The sequence below is a fragment of the Oncorhynchus gorbuscha genome, linkage group LG02 (genome assembly GCF_021184085.1).
Source record: "Oncorhynchus gorbuscha isolate QuinsamMale2020 ecotype Even-year linkage group LG02, OgorEven_v1.0, whole genome shotgun sequence".
Classification (NCBI taxonomy): domain Eukaryota; kingdom Metazoa; phylum Chordata; class Actinopteri; order Salmoniformes; family Salmonidae; genus Oncorhynchus; species Oncorhynchus gorbuscha.
The window spans coordinates 8403809-8419925 of record NC_060174.1 but is presented as its reverse complement, the minus strand read 5'-3'; the positions used below and the strand labels follow the sequence as shown (position 1 = coordinate 8419925).

The 16117-nt window shown below is 45.5% G+C and overlaps 1 protein-coding gene across 4 annotated transcripts in view; it reads right to left on the bottom strand.

Moving 5' to 3' along the window:
• Nucleotides 1–436: 436 nt before the first annotated feature.
• LOC123996702 (WD repeat-containing protein 47-like) overlaps nucleotides 437–16117 on the bottom strand; it is a 36023-nt gene continuing 20342 nt past the window's right edge. For 2 of the 4 annotated variants that reach the window (XM_046300320.1, XM_046300340.1), the window contains 8 exons: nucleotides 12272–12502; nucleotides 11958–12021; nucleotides 10551–10708; nucleotides 9894–10063; nucleotides 8531–8701; nucleotides 3630–3761; nucleotides 3035–3253; nucleotides 437–1943 (listed from right to left, as the gene is read on the bottom strand). In XM_046300320.1, the coding sequence (XP_046156276.1) occupies nucleotides 1801–1943; nucleotides 3035–3253; nucleotides 3630–3761; nucleotides 8531–8701; nucleotides 9894–10063; nucleotides 10551–10708; nucleotides 11958–12021; nucleotides 12272–12502 (1288 nt within the window). In that variant the 3' untranslated portion in view covers nucleotides 437–1800. The remainder of the gene's footprint in view (nucleotides 1944–3034; nucleotides 3254–3629; nucleotides 3762–8530; nucleotides 8702–9893; nucleotides 10064–10550; nucleotides 10709–11957; nucleotides 12022–12271; nucleotides 12503–16117) is intronic. The other 2 variants (XR_006832025.1, XM_046300330.1) reach the window with 2 other exon arrangements.

The window sequence follows — 16117 nt, the reverse complement described above, 5'->3', positions numbered from 1 at the left end:
AGTGTAGAGGCGGCAGGGTAGCCTAGTGGTTAGAGTGTAGAGGCGGCAGGGTAGCCTAGTGGTTAGAGTGTAGAGGTGGCAGGGTAGCCTAGTGGTTAGAGTGTAGCGGCGGCAGGGTAGCCTAGTGGTTAGAGTGGTTAGAGTGGTTAGAGGCGGCAGGGTAGCCTAGTGGTTAGAGTGTAGAGGTGGCAGGGTAGCCTAGTGGTTAGAGTGTAGCGGCGGCAGAGTAGCCTAGTGGTTAGAGTGTAGCGGCGGCAGGGTAGCCTAGTGGTTAGAGTGTTGGACTTGTAACCGGAAGGTTGCAAGTTCAAACCCCCGAGCTGACAGGGTACAAATCTGTCGTTCTGCACCTGAACAGGCAGTTAACCCACTGTTCCTAGGCAGTCATTGAAAATAAGAATTTGTTCTTAACTGACTTGCCTAGTTAAATAAAGGTAAAATTAAAATAAATAAAAAATTAAACATGTCAACTAACTGAACTGCAATCAATGCAAGAGAGAACATTTGATGTCGTAGTTGCATTTAATATATCTTTTAAGTTAATTTAATTTAAGTACACCAAAAAACATCACTAACTATTATACCCTTGAACTACTTGTGCGGGGAAACTGACACAGTCCTACTAAGTGCTCCAAATGTGCAGTGTTGATACTCTCTTTACTTTAATACGCTACATGAAAGTTCATTTACTCTAATATGTATTTCTATGTGTGTGTATAAAAACCTTTTAGCCTAGGCAAAGGATTCACATTTTACAGTACAGTTAAAACCTACCCTCTGCCTATTCCCATGGTGTGATATTAGTGCCACCCAAAAAAATGTATCGGGATTTAATTTCCGGTAGCACTAACATCGCTCCATATATTCCCATTCACAGATGGGCAAGTGTTTTTTTCCATCAGTTATAATTGCTGTCCAAAAACAACCATAAAAGGTCCGTCTTTATCATTTACCATCCAAGCAAGCTTCAAGCCCAACTGAAATACTGTTCATTAAAATGTAATTAACAATTGTTACAATATTACATAAAAGATACCCCATTAAATATGTATACAATTCATTTACAAAAATCCACACGCAGATGAAATCCCAAACGCAATCCTCCAACAACATATGATACAATTATCTTATACTTCAAGAACGCCATGTATTTCCAAGTTTGAGATCTTTGATAAGTGGCATAAGTACTACCAACAACAATTTATGTCAAGATTATTTTAATCCTAAAACATTTACAAGCTGTTATTAAATAAGAACATGTCAAGATAACGCTTTAGAAATGAAAGGCCTCATTTCTTGCATCCATCTTGAAGCTGAAAATGTACACCGCACATTCAAAATTCAAAAACTTTTACCCAAGGCACCATATGATTCACATAATGTGGTTTGAATGGACTAAATAAGGCATTCTGCATCCGTCAGAACAGCTAACTAAAAACTGGACGATATGAAAACAACAGGAGGGACTGTGGTGTGCTTTAAGCGTAGTGTGGACTATAATGTATTTGATGAGTATATTATTTTCAACAGGACTATAGAGGTGTCGCCGTATCATTACAGTCAAATGAAGGTGGTTTTGTATAGCTCTACTGTTAGCAAGAGGCACAGATGCTAAAGAATAAATGACACAGCTTTACTATACATGTAGCACTCACCTCTAAGAGCCTTGCGGAGGGGTATAGGGGCAGGTATGTCCACAGATGTGGACTGTGTGTTGTGCTCGTTGTGGTGGCTAGTGTTCCCAGTAACACCAGATTTAAGAGCTGTGGATTCCAGTGTTCCCAGTGCCAGCCAGCAGTGTCATGGACACTGGGCCCAGAGTTTGACTGTCCTGTCTGCGGAGGAGGACAGGAAGGAGAGGTCGTGCGTGTGCCACCTACATTGGATGACCTTATCACCGTGCTCCGCCGCCACCGTCAGAGGAAGCTGCTTCGTCAGGTCACCTGGTGATTCATTAACACACACAGACACAACCATGAGGCATGTGGCCCACACTAACTGTAGGGCTGCATAACCATTCTTCACTCATCTCCTGAAGTGTGCACTAACACATGCCCGTCATCCATTTGAAAGCCTTCACCTGGGGAGTTTGCACCCTTGTCAAATCCATGAGAATGAGTGGGAAAGTGCACACACTTCAGTGCACACTTCAGAGCCATGTAGAGACCGGGGGGGGGGGGGGGGGGGGTAGTCAGGATGATGATGTCAACATCTGACTACATGAGTAAAGCAGTCAAGACGAAAAAAAAAAACTACAAGTAAATCAAACAAAGGTCTTCACAATAGAGAAAGCAGTTGTGTTACACAGTATATAAAGCACTTGTGTGTTCGCGGATCAGGCGGTACCTTGTTGGGTTTGTGTGTTCGCGGATCAGGCGTTACCTTGTTGGGTTTGTGTGTGCGCGAGCGGACCAGGCGGTACCTTGCTGGGTTTGTGTGTTCGCGGATCAGGCGTTACCTTGTTGGGTTTGTGTGTGCGTGAGTGGACCAGGCGGTACCTTGATGGGTTTGTGTGTGCACGCAGACCAGGCAATACCTTGTTGTGTGCGCGCGGACCAGGCAGTACCTTGTTGGGTTTGTGTGTGCGCGAGCGGACCAGGCGGTACCTTGTTGGGTTTGTGTGTGCGCGAGCGGACCAGGCGGTACCTTGTTGGGTTTGTGTGTGCGCGTAAGCGGACCAGGCGCTACCTTGTTGGGTTTGTGTGCGCGTAAGCGGACCAGGCGGTACCTTGTTGAGTTTGTGTGCGCGTAAGCGGACCAGGCGGTACCTTGTTGGGTTTGTGTGTGCGCGAGCGGACCAGGCAGTACCTTGTTGTGTGCGCGCGGACCAGGCAGTACCTTGTTGGGTTTGTGTGTGCGCGAGCGGACCAGGCAGTACCTTGTTGGGTTTGTGTGTGCGCGAGCGGACCAGGCGGTACCTTGTTGGGTTTGTGTGTGCACGAGCGGACCAGGCGGTACCTTGTTGGGTTTGTGTGTGCGCGCGGACCAGGCGGTACCTTGTTGGGTTTGTGTGTGCGCGCGGACCAGGCGGTACCTTGCAGGTCAGTGATGATGACTTTGTTGTCGTAGGAACCCGTGAGCAGATAGTGTGCCCCGGGAGAGAAACGGACAGAGCGCAGGTCGCTGGTGTGTGGGCGGTACGTCTGCACCATCCGGCCTCCTCTGATGTCATAGAGCATGCAGCTGCAGTCCTCTTGTCCCGTTGCCAAGAGACGAGCGCTGGGGTCAACAGCTACCGAGGCCACTGCACTGCCTGAGAACAAACAACAAGGGTCTGTCCAGTGGGGCACGACGTAGCAAAACACTTTGCAACAGGAAACACAAATGTATGTTCTTATTGGACAAGTTCTGTTATAAGCTCAACATCGACACCCTATTGAACTCAACCCATTTGTAACATCTAAGGCTAAGGTGAATGTTAGTCCACTGACAATACTATCAGTGCCCCCTTGTGGGTAAACTGTATCATTACACAGACATATTTTCCAGCCTTCGGCTCAGTCTTGCCCAGGTAGATGAAGAAGACTGGGCAGAAAGTTTTAAAATGGATGCTTATCACCAACTCTTATCCAGTCGGACCAGTTGCCTGGTGTGCCAGTCATATTGACAGGGACTAGCAGAATGCTTACCAGAGCCATGCAGGGCTGTCCCCACCACCCTCACACAGCTGGGGACTCTCAGGTCCCAGAAGCGGACAGTCTTATCCTGGGAGCCCGTGGCAATCATCCAGCCACCCCACGTGTACAGAGACAGGATGTGGCCTGGGAGAAGGACACATGGATACAGTATAAACGTCATATTGATAATGAATTACCGTCATGTGTTTTGAGAGACTCTGTTGCTGTATATGACAAAACTGAAATGCTGAATTGTTTCAATGAGCACTTTGTATCATCTGGTAGACTGTTTGATTCAGTGTCCTCGGTCTCTGTACAACCCTGTGTGGATGAACCAGTGAGAGCTGGTCAAACTTTGAGCTTTTTGCCATTCTCAGTGCAGGAGGTACATAAAGCCCTGAAATCCTTAGATCAGAGAAAGCCTGCAGATCCTGATCATTCTCAGTGCAGGTGGTACATCAAGCTCTGAAATCCTTAGATCAGAGAAAGCATGCCGGTCCCAATCTTCTTGATCCCTGCTTTTTAAATCTGGCAGCGGATTTCATAGCTGAACCACTTACATCTCTGTTCAATATAACCCTGGAATGTAATGACATTCCAAAGATCTGGAAATCAGCATTTGTCCTACCACTTTTAAAAAGGGGGAGATCAAACTATTTTAAATAATTATAGGCCAATCTCAAAGCTGTCATCCCTGGTGAAAATACTTGAAACCCTTGTGAGTGAACAACTAAAATAGTAAATGAACTAACTCTATTTTATCAATAAACCAATCGGGCTTCAGGAAGAAGCATAGCAAAATTACAGCAGCCATGAATGTTTTAAATATCACTGAAGCCCTTGACAAAAAACAGCACTGTCTCACTTTTTTATTGATCTCTCTAAGGCTTTTGATACAGTTAATCATGCTATATACTAAGGCAGAGATTGTCGAGTGTAGGTCTTTCAGAGCATGCAGTTGCATGGTGGTCCTTCTGTAGCTCAGTTGGTAGAGCATGGCGCTTGTAACGCCAGGGTAGTGGGTTCGATTCCCGGGACCACCCATACGTAGAATGTATGCACACATGACTGTAAGTCACTTTGGATAAAAGCGTCTGCTAAATGGCATATATATATATATATATATATATCTGTCTGATAGAACTCATTGTACTCAATTTGATGGGCTTACAGTGAGGCAAAAAAGTATTTAGTCAGCCACCAATTGTGCAAGTTCTCCCACTTAAAAAGATGAGAGGCCTGTAATTTTCATCATAGGTACACTTCAACTATGAGAGACAAAATGAAAAAAAAATCCAGAAAATCGCATTGTAGGATTTTAAATTTATTTATTTGCAAATTATGGTGGAAAATAAGTATTTGGTCAATAACAAAAGTTTCTGAATACTTTGTTATATACCCTTTGTTGGCAATGACAGAGGTCAAACGTTTTCTGTAAGTCTTCACAAGGTTTTCACACATTGTTGCTGGTATTTTGGCCCATTCCTCCATGCAGATCTCCTCTAGAGCAGTGATGTTTTGGGGCTGTTGCTGGGCAACACAGACTTTCAACTCCCTCCAAAGATTTTCTATGGGGTTGAGATCTGGAGACTGGCTAGGCCACTCCAGGACCTTGAAATGATTCTTACGAAGCCACTCCTTCGTTGCCCGAGCGGTGTGTTTGGGATCATTGTCATGCTGAAAGACCCAGCCATGTTTCATCTTCAATGCCCTTGCTGATGGAAGGAGGTTTTCACTCAAAATCTTACGATACATGGCCCCATCCATTCTTTCCTTTACACGGATTAGTCCCTTTGCAGAAAAACAGCCACAAAGCATGATGTTTCCACCCCCATGATTCACAGTAGGTATGGTGTTCTTTGGATGCAACTCAGCATTCTTTATCCTCCAAACACGACGAGTTGAGTTTTTACCAAAAAGTTATATTTTGGTTTCATCTGACCATATGACATTCTCCCAATCTTCTTCTGGATCATCCAATTGCTCTCTAGCAAACTTCAGACGGTACTGGACATATACTGGCTTAAGCAGGGAGACACGTCTGGCACTGCAGGATTTGAGTCCCTGGCGGCGTAGTGTGTTACTGATGGTAGGCTCTGTTACTTTGGTCCCAGCTCTCTGCAGGTCATTCACTAGGTCCCCCCGTGTGGTTCTGGGATTCTTGCTCAGCGTTCTTGTGATCATTTTGACCCCACGGTGTGAGATCTTGCGTGGAGCCCCAGATCGAGGGAGATTATCAGTGGTCTTGTATGTCTTCAATTTCCTAATATTTGCTCCCACAGTTGATTTCTTCAAACCAAGCTGCTTACCTATTGCAGATGCAGTCTTCCCAGCCTGGTGCAGGTCTACAATTTTGTTTCTGGTGTCCTTTGACAGCTCCTTGGTCTTGGCAATAGTGGATTTTGGAGTGTGACTGTTTGAGGTTGTGGACAGGTGTCTTTTATGTGGGAGAACTTGCACAATTGGTGGCTGACTAAATACGTTTTGCCCCACTGTATGTCTGTTAAATTGTCTGTCTTGAATGGTGTGCCCCAAGGCTCTGTACTTGGTCCTCTCTTATTCACTATTTATATAAATGATTTAGACAAAACGTCCAAAATGCGCAACTTCATTTTTATGCTGATGATACTGTTATTTACTGTTGTGCCTCGTCTCTTACAAAAGCTTTCCAGAACTGTTCAACATACCTTTTTTTACTGTTCAACATACCTTGTGTCAATTTAAGCTTATCCTCAATACTGACAAAACTAAACTAATGGTGTTTTCTGAAGCAAGAAATAGACCTCTGAACCTTTCACCTATATTAGTACCTGTCAGGGAAAGGAGATTGAGGTTGTAACCTCAAATATCTTGGAATTTTAATTGATGACGGCCTCACTTTTAAATTGCATATTCAACAACTTACAAAAAAATTGAAGCTGAAATTGGGATTTTATTTTAGGAATAAGGCCTGTTTTTCTTTTGAAGGCAGAAGGAGGCGAGTATCAGCTACATTTCTGCCTTTACTAGACTATGGGGATATTTTATATATGAATGCTTCCGCTCAGTGTTTGAGATCAATTGACACTCTTTACCATGGCACTTTGAGATTTATTTTAAACTGCAAAACCCTACGCACCACTGCACTTTATATACCAGGATTAGCTGGCCTTCTCTAGTCACTCGTAGGCTCAGTCACTGGTATACTTTTATTTACAAAGCCATTTTGGGTTTATTACCTTTTTATTTGGGTATTTTTATTGTTCAGAAATGTGGTGGGTACTCTCTTCGTTCGCTGGACTTTATATCCTCCTAACCGTTCCAAATGTCCCAACTGAATTTGGTAAAAGGGCTTTTATGTACTCTGTGCCATCGTCTTGGAACACCTTACAAAATACTTTTAAACTGGAAGAACTTGTCCCGATTGGTGTTTTTAAATCACTGATGAAGGATTTTAAGGCTGATTCCCTGACCTGTCAATGTTTTTAATTTGCTGTTTTATACTCTTGTGAATTCAAATGGTTTTTACTAGATTACTTGTAGTTTTTCATGTTGTCTGTCTGTAATTTGTTTGTAATGACTTGGTGCTGCCTATCTTGGCCAGGGCGCTCCTGAAAAAGAGATTTTAAACTCAATGAGCGCTTCCTAGTTAACAAAAGGTTACCGTAATTGCTGGACTATTAAGCGCACCTGAATATAAACCGCACCCACTGAATTATTAAAAATGTTTATTTTGTACATAAATAAGCCGCACATGTCTATAAGCCGCAGGTGTCTACCGGTACATTGAAACAATTTAACTTTACACAGCCTTTAAACGAAACACGGCTTGTAACAAAAATTAAACAGTGGCCTACCAAGAAAGTCATTGGTCACCATCTTCCTCCTCCTGTGCACTGAAACCACTGAAGTCATCTCCTTCGGTGTCGGAGTTGAATAGCCTCAGAATTGCTTCATCCGATGTTGGATCGTTTTCATTGTCGCTCTCATCACTTTCATCCGGAGGCAAATACCCCTCTGAGCTCATGCTGCCCCTTCAACACGCAGCAGTCCAGCCTTTTGAAACCCGTTGAAGATAGTGGATTTTTTGACAATGCTCCACACTGTCAGGACTCACTGGCAGACTTGACCATAAGTTGCTCTTCGCCTGCGGCCCGTTTTAGTGAAGGATTTCTCCCCACTTGTCATCCAAGCCTCCCACTGAACAAGGAGCGCCACCTTAAATGCACGATTTACACTGATGTCGAGTGGCTGCAAATACTTTGGGCCATCTGCTTTTCTTCCCTCTGAAAGCTTTTGTTGTCTTTCTGCACTGAGTCAGTTCCTCACGCTGCTTTCCAACGTCTTATCAATCGACTCATTAAGGCCAAGCTCCCGTGCAGCAGCTCTATTTCCTTTTCCAACAGCCAGATTTATCGCCTTCAACTTGAAAGCTGCATCATATGCATTTCTCCGTGTCTTTGCCATGATGAGGGTGACAAAATGACTACCGTAATCAGAATGATGGGAAGTTTGAGCGCGCTCGATTTTACGTCACATTATGAGACGGTGCTCAGTTTTTTGGCGGCATGAATCTTGTGAAAGCGGGAAAAATCCATAAATTAGCCGCGTCATTGTATAAACCGCGAGGTTCAAAGTGTGGGAATAAAGTAGCGGCTTATAACCCGGAAATTACGGTAAGTAAAATAAATACAAATTGGATACTGTCTAAATGAAGCATTTGGAATTTGATCAGTCTGACATTATTATTACTACATTATAATCTCTCTGGTTAAGTGTTAATAGTTAAATGCTTGTTCAAGTGGACTGTGTGTGTGTGTGTGTGTGTGTGTGTGTGTGTGTGTGTGTGTGTGTGTGTGTGTGTGTGTGTGTGTGTGTGTGTGTGTGTGTGTGTGTGTGTGTGTGTGTGTGTGTGTGTGTGTTTGTACACACACCTGTATGCCCACTGAGAGCGTGCAGCCCCTGTCCTCTCTGACAGTCAGTGGTGTAGATGTTACAGTCTCCAGCTCCGGCGCTGATCAGGATTGATCCTCCACTCTCAGGACCCTCCATGAACGCCAGGTCTCTGATGGTGCCGTCATGCATACTGAACTCCAGGTCTGGCCCTGCACACACACACACACCCTCAGTCAAAACAGCAGGCAGTGTAGCCTAGTGGTTAGAGCGTTGGACTAGTAACCAAAAGGTTGCAAGATGGAATCCCCGAGCTGACAAGGGAAAAATCTGTTGTTCTGCCCCCTGAACGAGGCAGTTAACCCACTGTTCCCCTGAACGAGGCAGCTAACCCGCTGTTCCCCTGAACGAGGCAGCTAACCCGCTGTTCCCCTGAACGAGGCAGCTAACCCGCTGTTCCCCTGAACGAGGCAGCTAACCCGCTGTTCCCCTGAACGAGGCAGTTAACCCGCTGTTCCCCTGAACGAGGCAGTTAACCCGCTGTTCCCCTGAACGAGGCAGTTAACCCGCTGTTCCCCTGAACGAGGCAGTTAACCCGCTGTTCCCTGAACGAGCAGTTAACCCAGTTAACCAGCTGTTCCCCTGAACTGTTCCCTGACGAGGCAGTTAACCCGCTGTTCCCCTGAACGAGGCAGTTAACCCGCTGTTCCCCTGAACGAGGCAGTTAACCCGCTGTTCCCCTGAACGAGGCAGTTAACCCGCTGTTCCCCTGAACGAGGCAGTTAACCCGCTGTTCCCCTGAACGAGGCAGTTAACCCACTGTTCCCTGAACGAGGCAGTTAACCCACTGTTCCCTGAACGAGGCAGTTAACCCACTGTTCCCCTGAACGAGGCAGTTAACCCGCTGTTCCCTGAACGAGGCAGTTAACCCACTGTTCCCCTGAACGAGGCAGTTAACCCACTGTTCCCCTGAACGAGGCAGCTAACCCACTGTTCCCCTGAACGAGGCAGCTAACCCACTGTTCCCCTGAATGAGGCAGCTAACCCACTGTTCCCCTGAACGAGGCAGTTAACCCGCTGTTCCCCTGAACGAGGCAGTTAACCCGCTGTTCCCCTGAACGAGGCAGTTAACCCGCTGTTCCCCTGAACGAGGCAGCTAACCCGCTGTTCCCCTGAACGAGGCAGCTAACCCGCTGTTCCCCTGAACGAGGCAGCTAACCCGCTGTTCCCCTGAACGAGGCAGTTAACCCACTGTTCCCCTGAACGAGGCAGTTAACCCTCTGTTCCTAGGCCGTCATTGAAAATAAGAATGTGTTCATAACTGACTTGCCTGGTTAAATAGAGGTGAATAAAATAAGTAAAAAGATGACAAATGCAGACACATGAAAAATAACACACACATACCTGTGGCATTGCAGGTTTCTGCGTTGAAGGGCAGCACTTTGACATATTTATCATTGGAGCCTGTGGCCAGCAGTTGTCCACAGTGACTCCAGGCCACACAGTAGATGGAACCCTTGTGATGCTTGTTCCTTCTGAAGCGCACCACCGGCTGCTTGACTGGGCCTGACCCACTAGAGGGAGACAAATCAACAGGAGAAAACATACAACAATTTAACAGCCAATGGGCTTCAGAAAGCTTCATCTGTTTTACATAAAACCTGGTTCTTTCCAAACACTGTTGGTCTTTGAGAGAAACAGTAAGTAGCAGGCATTTGTTCCAGCCCAGCACCAAATCTGTGAATCATGCATGTCAACACTAGGCTGGACCAAACACCTGCACACCCTGTAGTTCTCCAGGACCAGGGGTTTGTGGCCACACCCTGTAGTTCTCTAGGACCAGGGGTTTGTGGCCACACCCTGTAGTTCTCTAGGACCAGGGGTTTGTGGCCACACCCTGTAGTTCTCTAGGACCAGGGGTTTGTGGCCACACCCTGTAGTTCTCTAGGACCAGGGGTTTGTGGCCACACCCTGTAGTTCTCTAGGACCAGGGGTTTGTGGCCATTTGGGGTAGGAACTTTGTTAGTTTTGGGACTGGTCTGAGTACAGGTAGTTTGTTACCTTGTGTTGAGGGAGTCTGGGTAAGCACAGACGCGCAGGGTTTTGGAGTTGGAGCCCACGGCGTACAGCGCCCCTGTAGGGTGAAAGGCCACAGCGCGCAACGCCTGCGTGTCCTCCAGACTGTTCACTGCCACAAACTGGGCCTTGGACTTCTCCATCTGAACACACATTAATCCATTAGGAATCAAATTGATTTTTAAAGCCTTTTTATACAATGCCTTCAGAAAGTATTCATACCACATTTTGTTGTGTTACAGCCTTAATTCAAAATGGATGACATGTATTTTCTCACCCATCTACACACAATATCCCATGTTTTTAGGAATTTTAGCAAATTTATTGAACATTTACATAAGTATACATAAGTATTCACACCCCTGACTCAATACTTTGTAGGAGCAACGTCCACAGAGATTACAGCTGTGAGTCTTTCAGGGTAAATCTCTAAGAGATTTCCACACCTGGATTGTACAGCATTTGCCCATTATTATTTTCAAAATTCTTCAACCTCTGTCAAATTGGTTGTTGATCATTGCTAGACAACAATCTTCATGTTTTGCCATAGATTTAAGCAGATTTAAGCCAAAACTAACTCGGCCACTCAGGAACATTCACTGTCTTCTTTGTAAGCAACTTTAGTGTAGATTTGGCCTTGTGTTTTAGGTTATTGTCCTGCTGAAAGGTGAATTCATCTCCCAGTGTCTGATGGAAAGCAGTCTAAACCAGGTTTTCCTTTAGGAATTTGCCTATGCTTAACTCCATTCAGTTAATTTTTTCTCCTGAAAAACTCCTCAGTCCTTAACAAGCATACCCATAACATGATGCAGCCACCACTATGCTTGAAAATATGGGAGAATGGTACTCAGTAATGTGCTGTTTTGGATTTGCCCCAAACAAACAAACAAAAAGTTAAATCGCTTCCCACATTTTTTGCAGTATTACTTTAGTGCCTGGTTGCAAACAGGATGCGTATTTTGGGATATTGTATTATGTACAGACTTCCTTCCTCAGTTTTCTCCTATCACAGCCATTAAACTCTAACTGATTTAAAGTCACCATTGGCCTCAGTGAAATTCTTGAGCGTTTTCCTTCCTCTCCATCCAAAGTGTAATTAATAACTTCACCGTGCTCAAAGGGATATTCAATGTTTGGAAAACCTCCCTGGTATTTGTGGTTGAATGTGTCTTTGAAATTCACTGCTGTAACACAAAATGTAGAAAAAAGTCAGTGTGAATATTTTCTGAAGGCACTTTTATAAGTAATTGTCACAAAGTTATTCTCAGTAACCTGGACTATACTCCGTAGGAGTGAGTGGACAAACTCCCTACAATGAAGATACCTAGAGAGGAACCAGGTTCAGAGGGGAGGTCCACTCAGGGTTAGTCTCTCAGTCCACTGGATGCCTACCTTCTGAGAATTGTTGCGCATCGGGGAGCCGCCCGAATCATCCTGAAGAGTAGGCAGAGTGGCCCTGATCACCGAGGGAATCAAAAACACAGAGTTTATGTTATTGTGTACCAGTGAACTTACTTCAAATCCTCCCAAACAAGGGGACAATTGTGTCTGTATATTTTTTAGAACAGTGGTTCCCAAACATTCCACCCCTAGTGACCACAAGGAAAACCTTGAGGGTCCCGGTGGATCCTAGTATGGTCCTTAACCACAGGAAGCATTTTAGGAAAAAAACAGATGCTAGTCTGGCCCTCTTCGTGACCTCTTACCTCTGAGTGTTCTGGACGGGGGACTCGTTGAAGGAGGGCATGCCCTGAGAACCTGCCATAAGAGGGGTACTGCTGACCCCCCCCGGCTTGTCCCTGAGAGGGCCTGTCTCTTGGGTGTGGGTACTAGAGTTGGGTCCAGGGGTCCCGTTGCACTGCTGGCTCACAGACTGGACCCCCCCCTCTCCCACATTGTCCATTCCCACGTTCATCTCCTCCAGCTTCTGGATGGACCTAAACACACACACACACACAGGAGTCAATGAAGCAGCTGAGAAATTATACATTATTCCACACTAACTAATAAATTACTATTTTAGATCCATAACCCCTCCCCCCCAATATATATAATAAAAAAACACAAATGGTAATTGGGCAAATGTATTTTTTGAGCGCGTCAAAACCTAATCTACCAATAAAATGATGAGAAGCATAACGGATGTATGGATTAAAGAAATAATGTATGCTTGGAGGGATAAAGGACGATAATGGATAAATAGAAAACTAAAGGAGGGATAAAATACGTAATATATATATATTTTTTTAACCTTTATTTAACTAGGCAAGTCAGTTAAGAACAAATTCTTATTTTCAATGACGGCCTGGGAACAGTGGGTTAACTGCCTGTTCAGGGGCAGAACGACAGATTTGTACCTTGTCAGCTCGGGGATTTGAACTTGCAACCTTCCGGTTACTAGTCCAACGGGGTGGAGGGCTGAAACAAGGTATTTGTTAAAGATCTTTTCACTACAACAACAAAACTCAAAGCTCATGAAAAAGCAAAACAAACAAGAATCAAATAATACAGATATATGATACGATCTTCAGCCAGAGTTGAACGTTTAAACTTTCAAGCCTCCGACAGTCAAGATGGGAGCCACATAGCCGGGGCGGCAGGGTAGCCTAGTGGTTAGAGTGTAGAGGCGGCAGGGTAGCCTAGTGGTTAGAGTGTAGAGGCGGCAGGGTAGCCTAGTGGTTAGAGCGTAGAGGTGGCAGGGTAGCCTAGTGGTTAGAGCGTAGAGGTGGCAGGGTAGCCTAGTGGTTAGAGCGTAGAGGTGGCAGGGTAGCCTAGTGGTTAGAGCGTAGAGGTGGCAGGGTAGCCTAGTGGTTAGAGCGTAGAGGTGGCAGGGTAGCCTAGTGGTTAGAGCGTAGAGGTGGCAGGGTAGCCTAGTGGTTAGAGCGTAGAGGTGGCAGGGTAGCCTAGTGGTTAGAGCGTAGAGGTGGCAGGGTAGCCTAGTGGTTAGAGCGTAGAGGTGGCAGGGTAGCCTAGTGGTTAGAGCGTAGAGGTGGCAGGGTAGCCTAGTGGTTAGAGCGTAGAGGTGGCAGGGTAGCCTAGTGGTTAGAGCGTAGAGGTGGCAGGGTAGCCTAGTGGTTAGAGCGTAGAGGTGGCAGGGTAGCCTAGTGGTTAGAGCGTAGAGGTGGCAGGGTAGCCTAGTGGTTAGAGCGTAGAGGTGGCAGGGTAGCCTAGTGGTTAGAGCGTAGAGGTGGCAGGGTAGCCTAGTGGTTAGAGCGTAGAGGTGGCAGGGTAGCCTAGTGGTTAGAGCGTAGAGGTGGCAGGGTAGCCTAGTGGTTAGAGCGTAGAGGTGGCAGGGTAGCCTAGTGGTTAGAGCGTAGAGGTGGCAGGGTAGCCTAGTGGTTAGAGCGTAGAGGTGGCAGGGTAGCCTAGTGGTTAGAGCGTAGAGGTGGCAGGGTAGCCTAGTGGTTAGAGCGTAGAGGTGGCAGGGTAGCCTAGTGGTTAGAGCGTAGAGGTGGCAGGGTAGCCTAGTGGTTAGAGCGTAGAGGTGGCAGGGTAGCCTAGTGGTTAGAGCGTAGAGGTGGCAGGGTAGCCTAGTGGTTAGAGCGTAGAGGTGGCAGGGTAGCCTAGTGGTTAGAGCGTAGAGGTGGCAGGGTAGCCTAGTGGTTAGAGCGTAGAGGTGGCAGGGTAGCCTAGTGGTTAGAGCGTAGAGGTGGCAGGGTAGCCTAGTGGTTAGAGCGTAGAGGTGGCAGGGTAGCCTAGTGGTTAGAGCGTAGAGGTGGCAGGGTAGCCTAGTGGTTAGAGTGTTGGACTAGTAACCGGAAGGTTGCGAGTTCAAACCCCCGAGCTGACAAGGTACAAATTTGTCGTTCTGCCCCTGAACAGGCGGTTAACCCACTGTTCCCAGGCCGTCATTGAAAATAAGAATTTGTTCTTAACTGACTTGTCTGGTTAAATAAAGGTCAAATAAATAAATAGCTGGAGCAGAGGGAAGAGGTGACAGGTGAAAGAATGTTAAGGTGATTGATGGACAGAGGATGAAAGAATGTATCTGTAATGGAAGGACTCATTTAGGTTAGAGGGGTTTAATGGCTAGATAAACAGAAGGTTGAACTGGTGGGTAATAGATATTATGCAGTTGATATGATTGAAAGCCTTAGAGGCTAGAATGTGTGATGTCGTCGCTGATTTAACTATGGGAGCTTTAGAATGTTGCAGAAAATACCATTCAAGTGATTCTCTGGTTCCCGGGAATGTTGAATATTAGTTATTTTTCTTATCAGAATTGTTTCCCCATATACCCTAACCTTTCTTGGGCTTGTGTTTTACTGTGGATAAAGATACTTTTGTACCGGTTTCCTCCAGCATCATTACAAGGTCCTTTGCTGTTGTTCCGGATTGATTTGCACTTTTCCCACCAAAATACGTCATACTGCTCCTTCCTGAGCAGTATGACAGCTGCATGGTACCATGGTGTTTATACTTGTTTATCTGTACAAACAATAGTACGCGTGGTACCTTCAGGCGTTTCGATAATTGCTCCCAAGGATGAACCATTCAGTGGTCTGAATACTTTCAGAATGCAGTGTGTGTGTGTAATATATATAAATAATATGTGTGTAAACATTTTGTTATGTTTACAGCATTATTCTAAAATGTATTAAGTTGTATTTTTTCCTCATCTAAAACACAATACCCCATAATGACAAAGCAAAAACAGGTTGTCATTTTTGCAACAAAAAAACAACTGAAATATTGACATAAGTATTCAGAACTTTGTTAAAGCCCTTAGTCTTCTTGGGTATGACGCTACAAGCTTGTCACACCTGTATATTGGTAGTTTCTCCCATTGTTCTCTGCAGTTGTATAGGTATGGCTACTTCTCTGTATACATCAATGATGTCGCTCTTGCTGCTGGTGATTCTCTGATCCACCTCTACGCAGACGACACCATTCTGTATACTTCTGGCCCATCTTTGGACACTGTTAACTAACCTCCAGACGAGCTTTAAAGCCATACAACTCTCCGTCTGTGGCCTCCAACTGCTCTTAGATACAACTAAAATTAAATGCATGCTCTTCGACCGATCACTGCCCGCACCTGCCTGCCCGTCCAAACATCACTACACTGGACGGTTCTGACCTAGAATATGTGGACAACTACAAATACCTAGGTGTCTGGTTAGACTGTAAACTCTCCTTCCAGACTCACATCAAACATCTCCAATCCAAAGTTAAATCTAGAATCGGCTTCCTATTTCACAACAAAGCATCCTTCACTCATGCTGCCAAACATACCCTCGTAAAACTGACCATCCTACCGATCCTCGACTTCAGCGATGTCATTTACAAAATAGCCCCCAACACTCTATTCAGCAAATTGGATGCAGTCTATCACAGTGCCATCCGTTCTGTCACCAACGCCCCATATACTACCCACCACTGCGACCTGTATGATCTTGGCCGTGCTTCTACACCTGCATTGCTTGCTGTTTGGGGTTTTAGACTGGGTTTCTGTACAGCACTTTGTGATATCAGCTGATGTACGAAGGGCTATATAAATACATTTGATTTGATGGCTGGCCCTCATTTCATACTCGTTGCCAAACCCACTG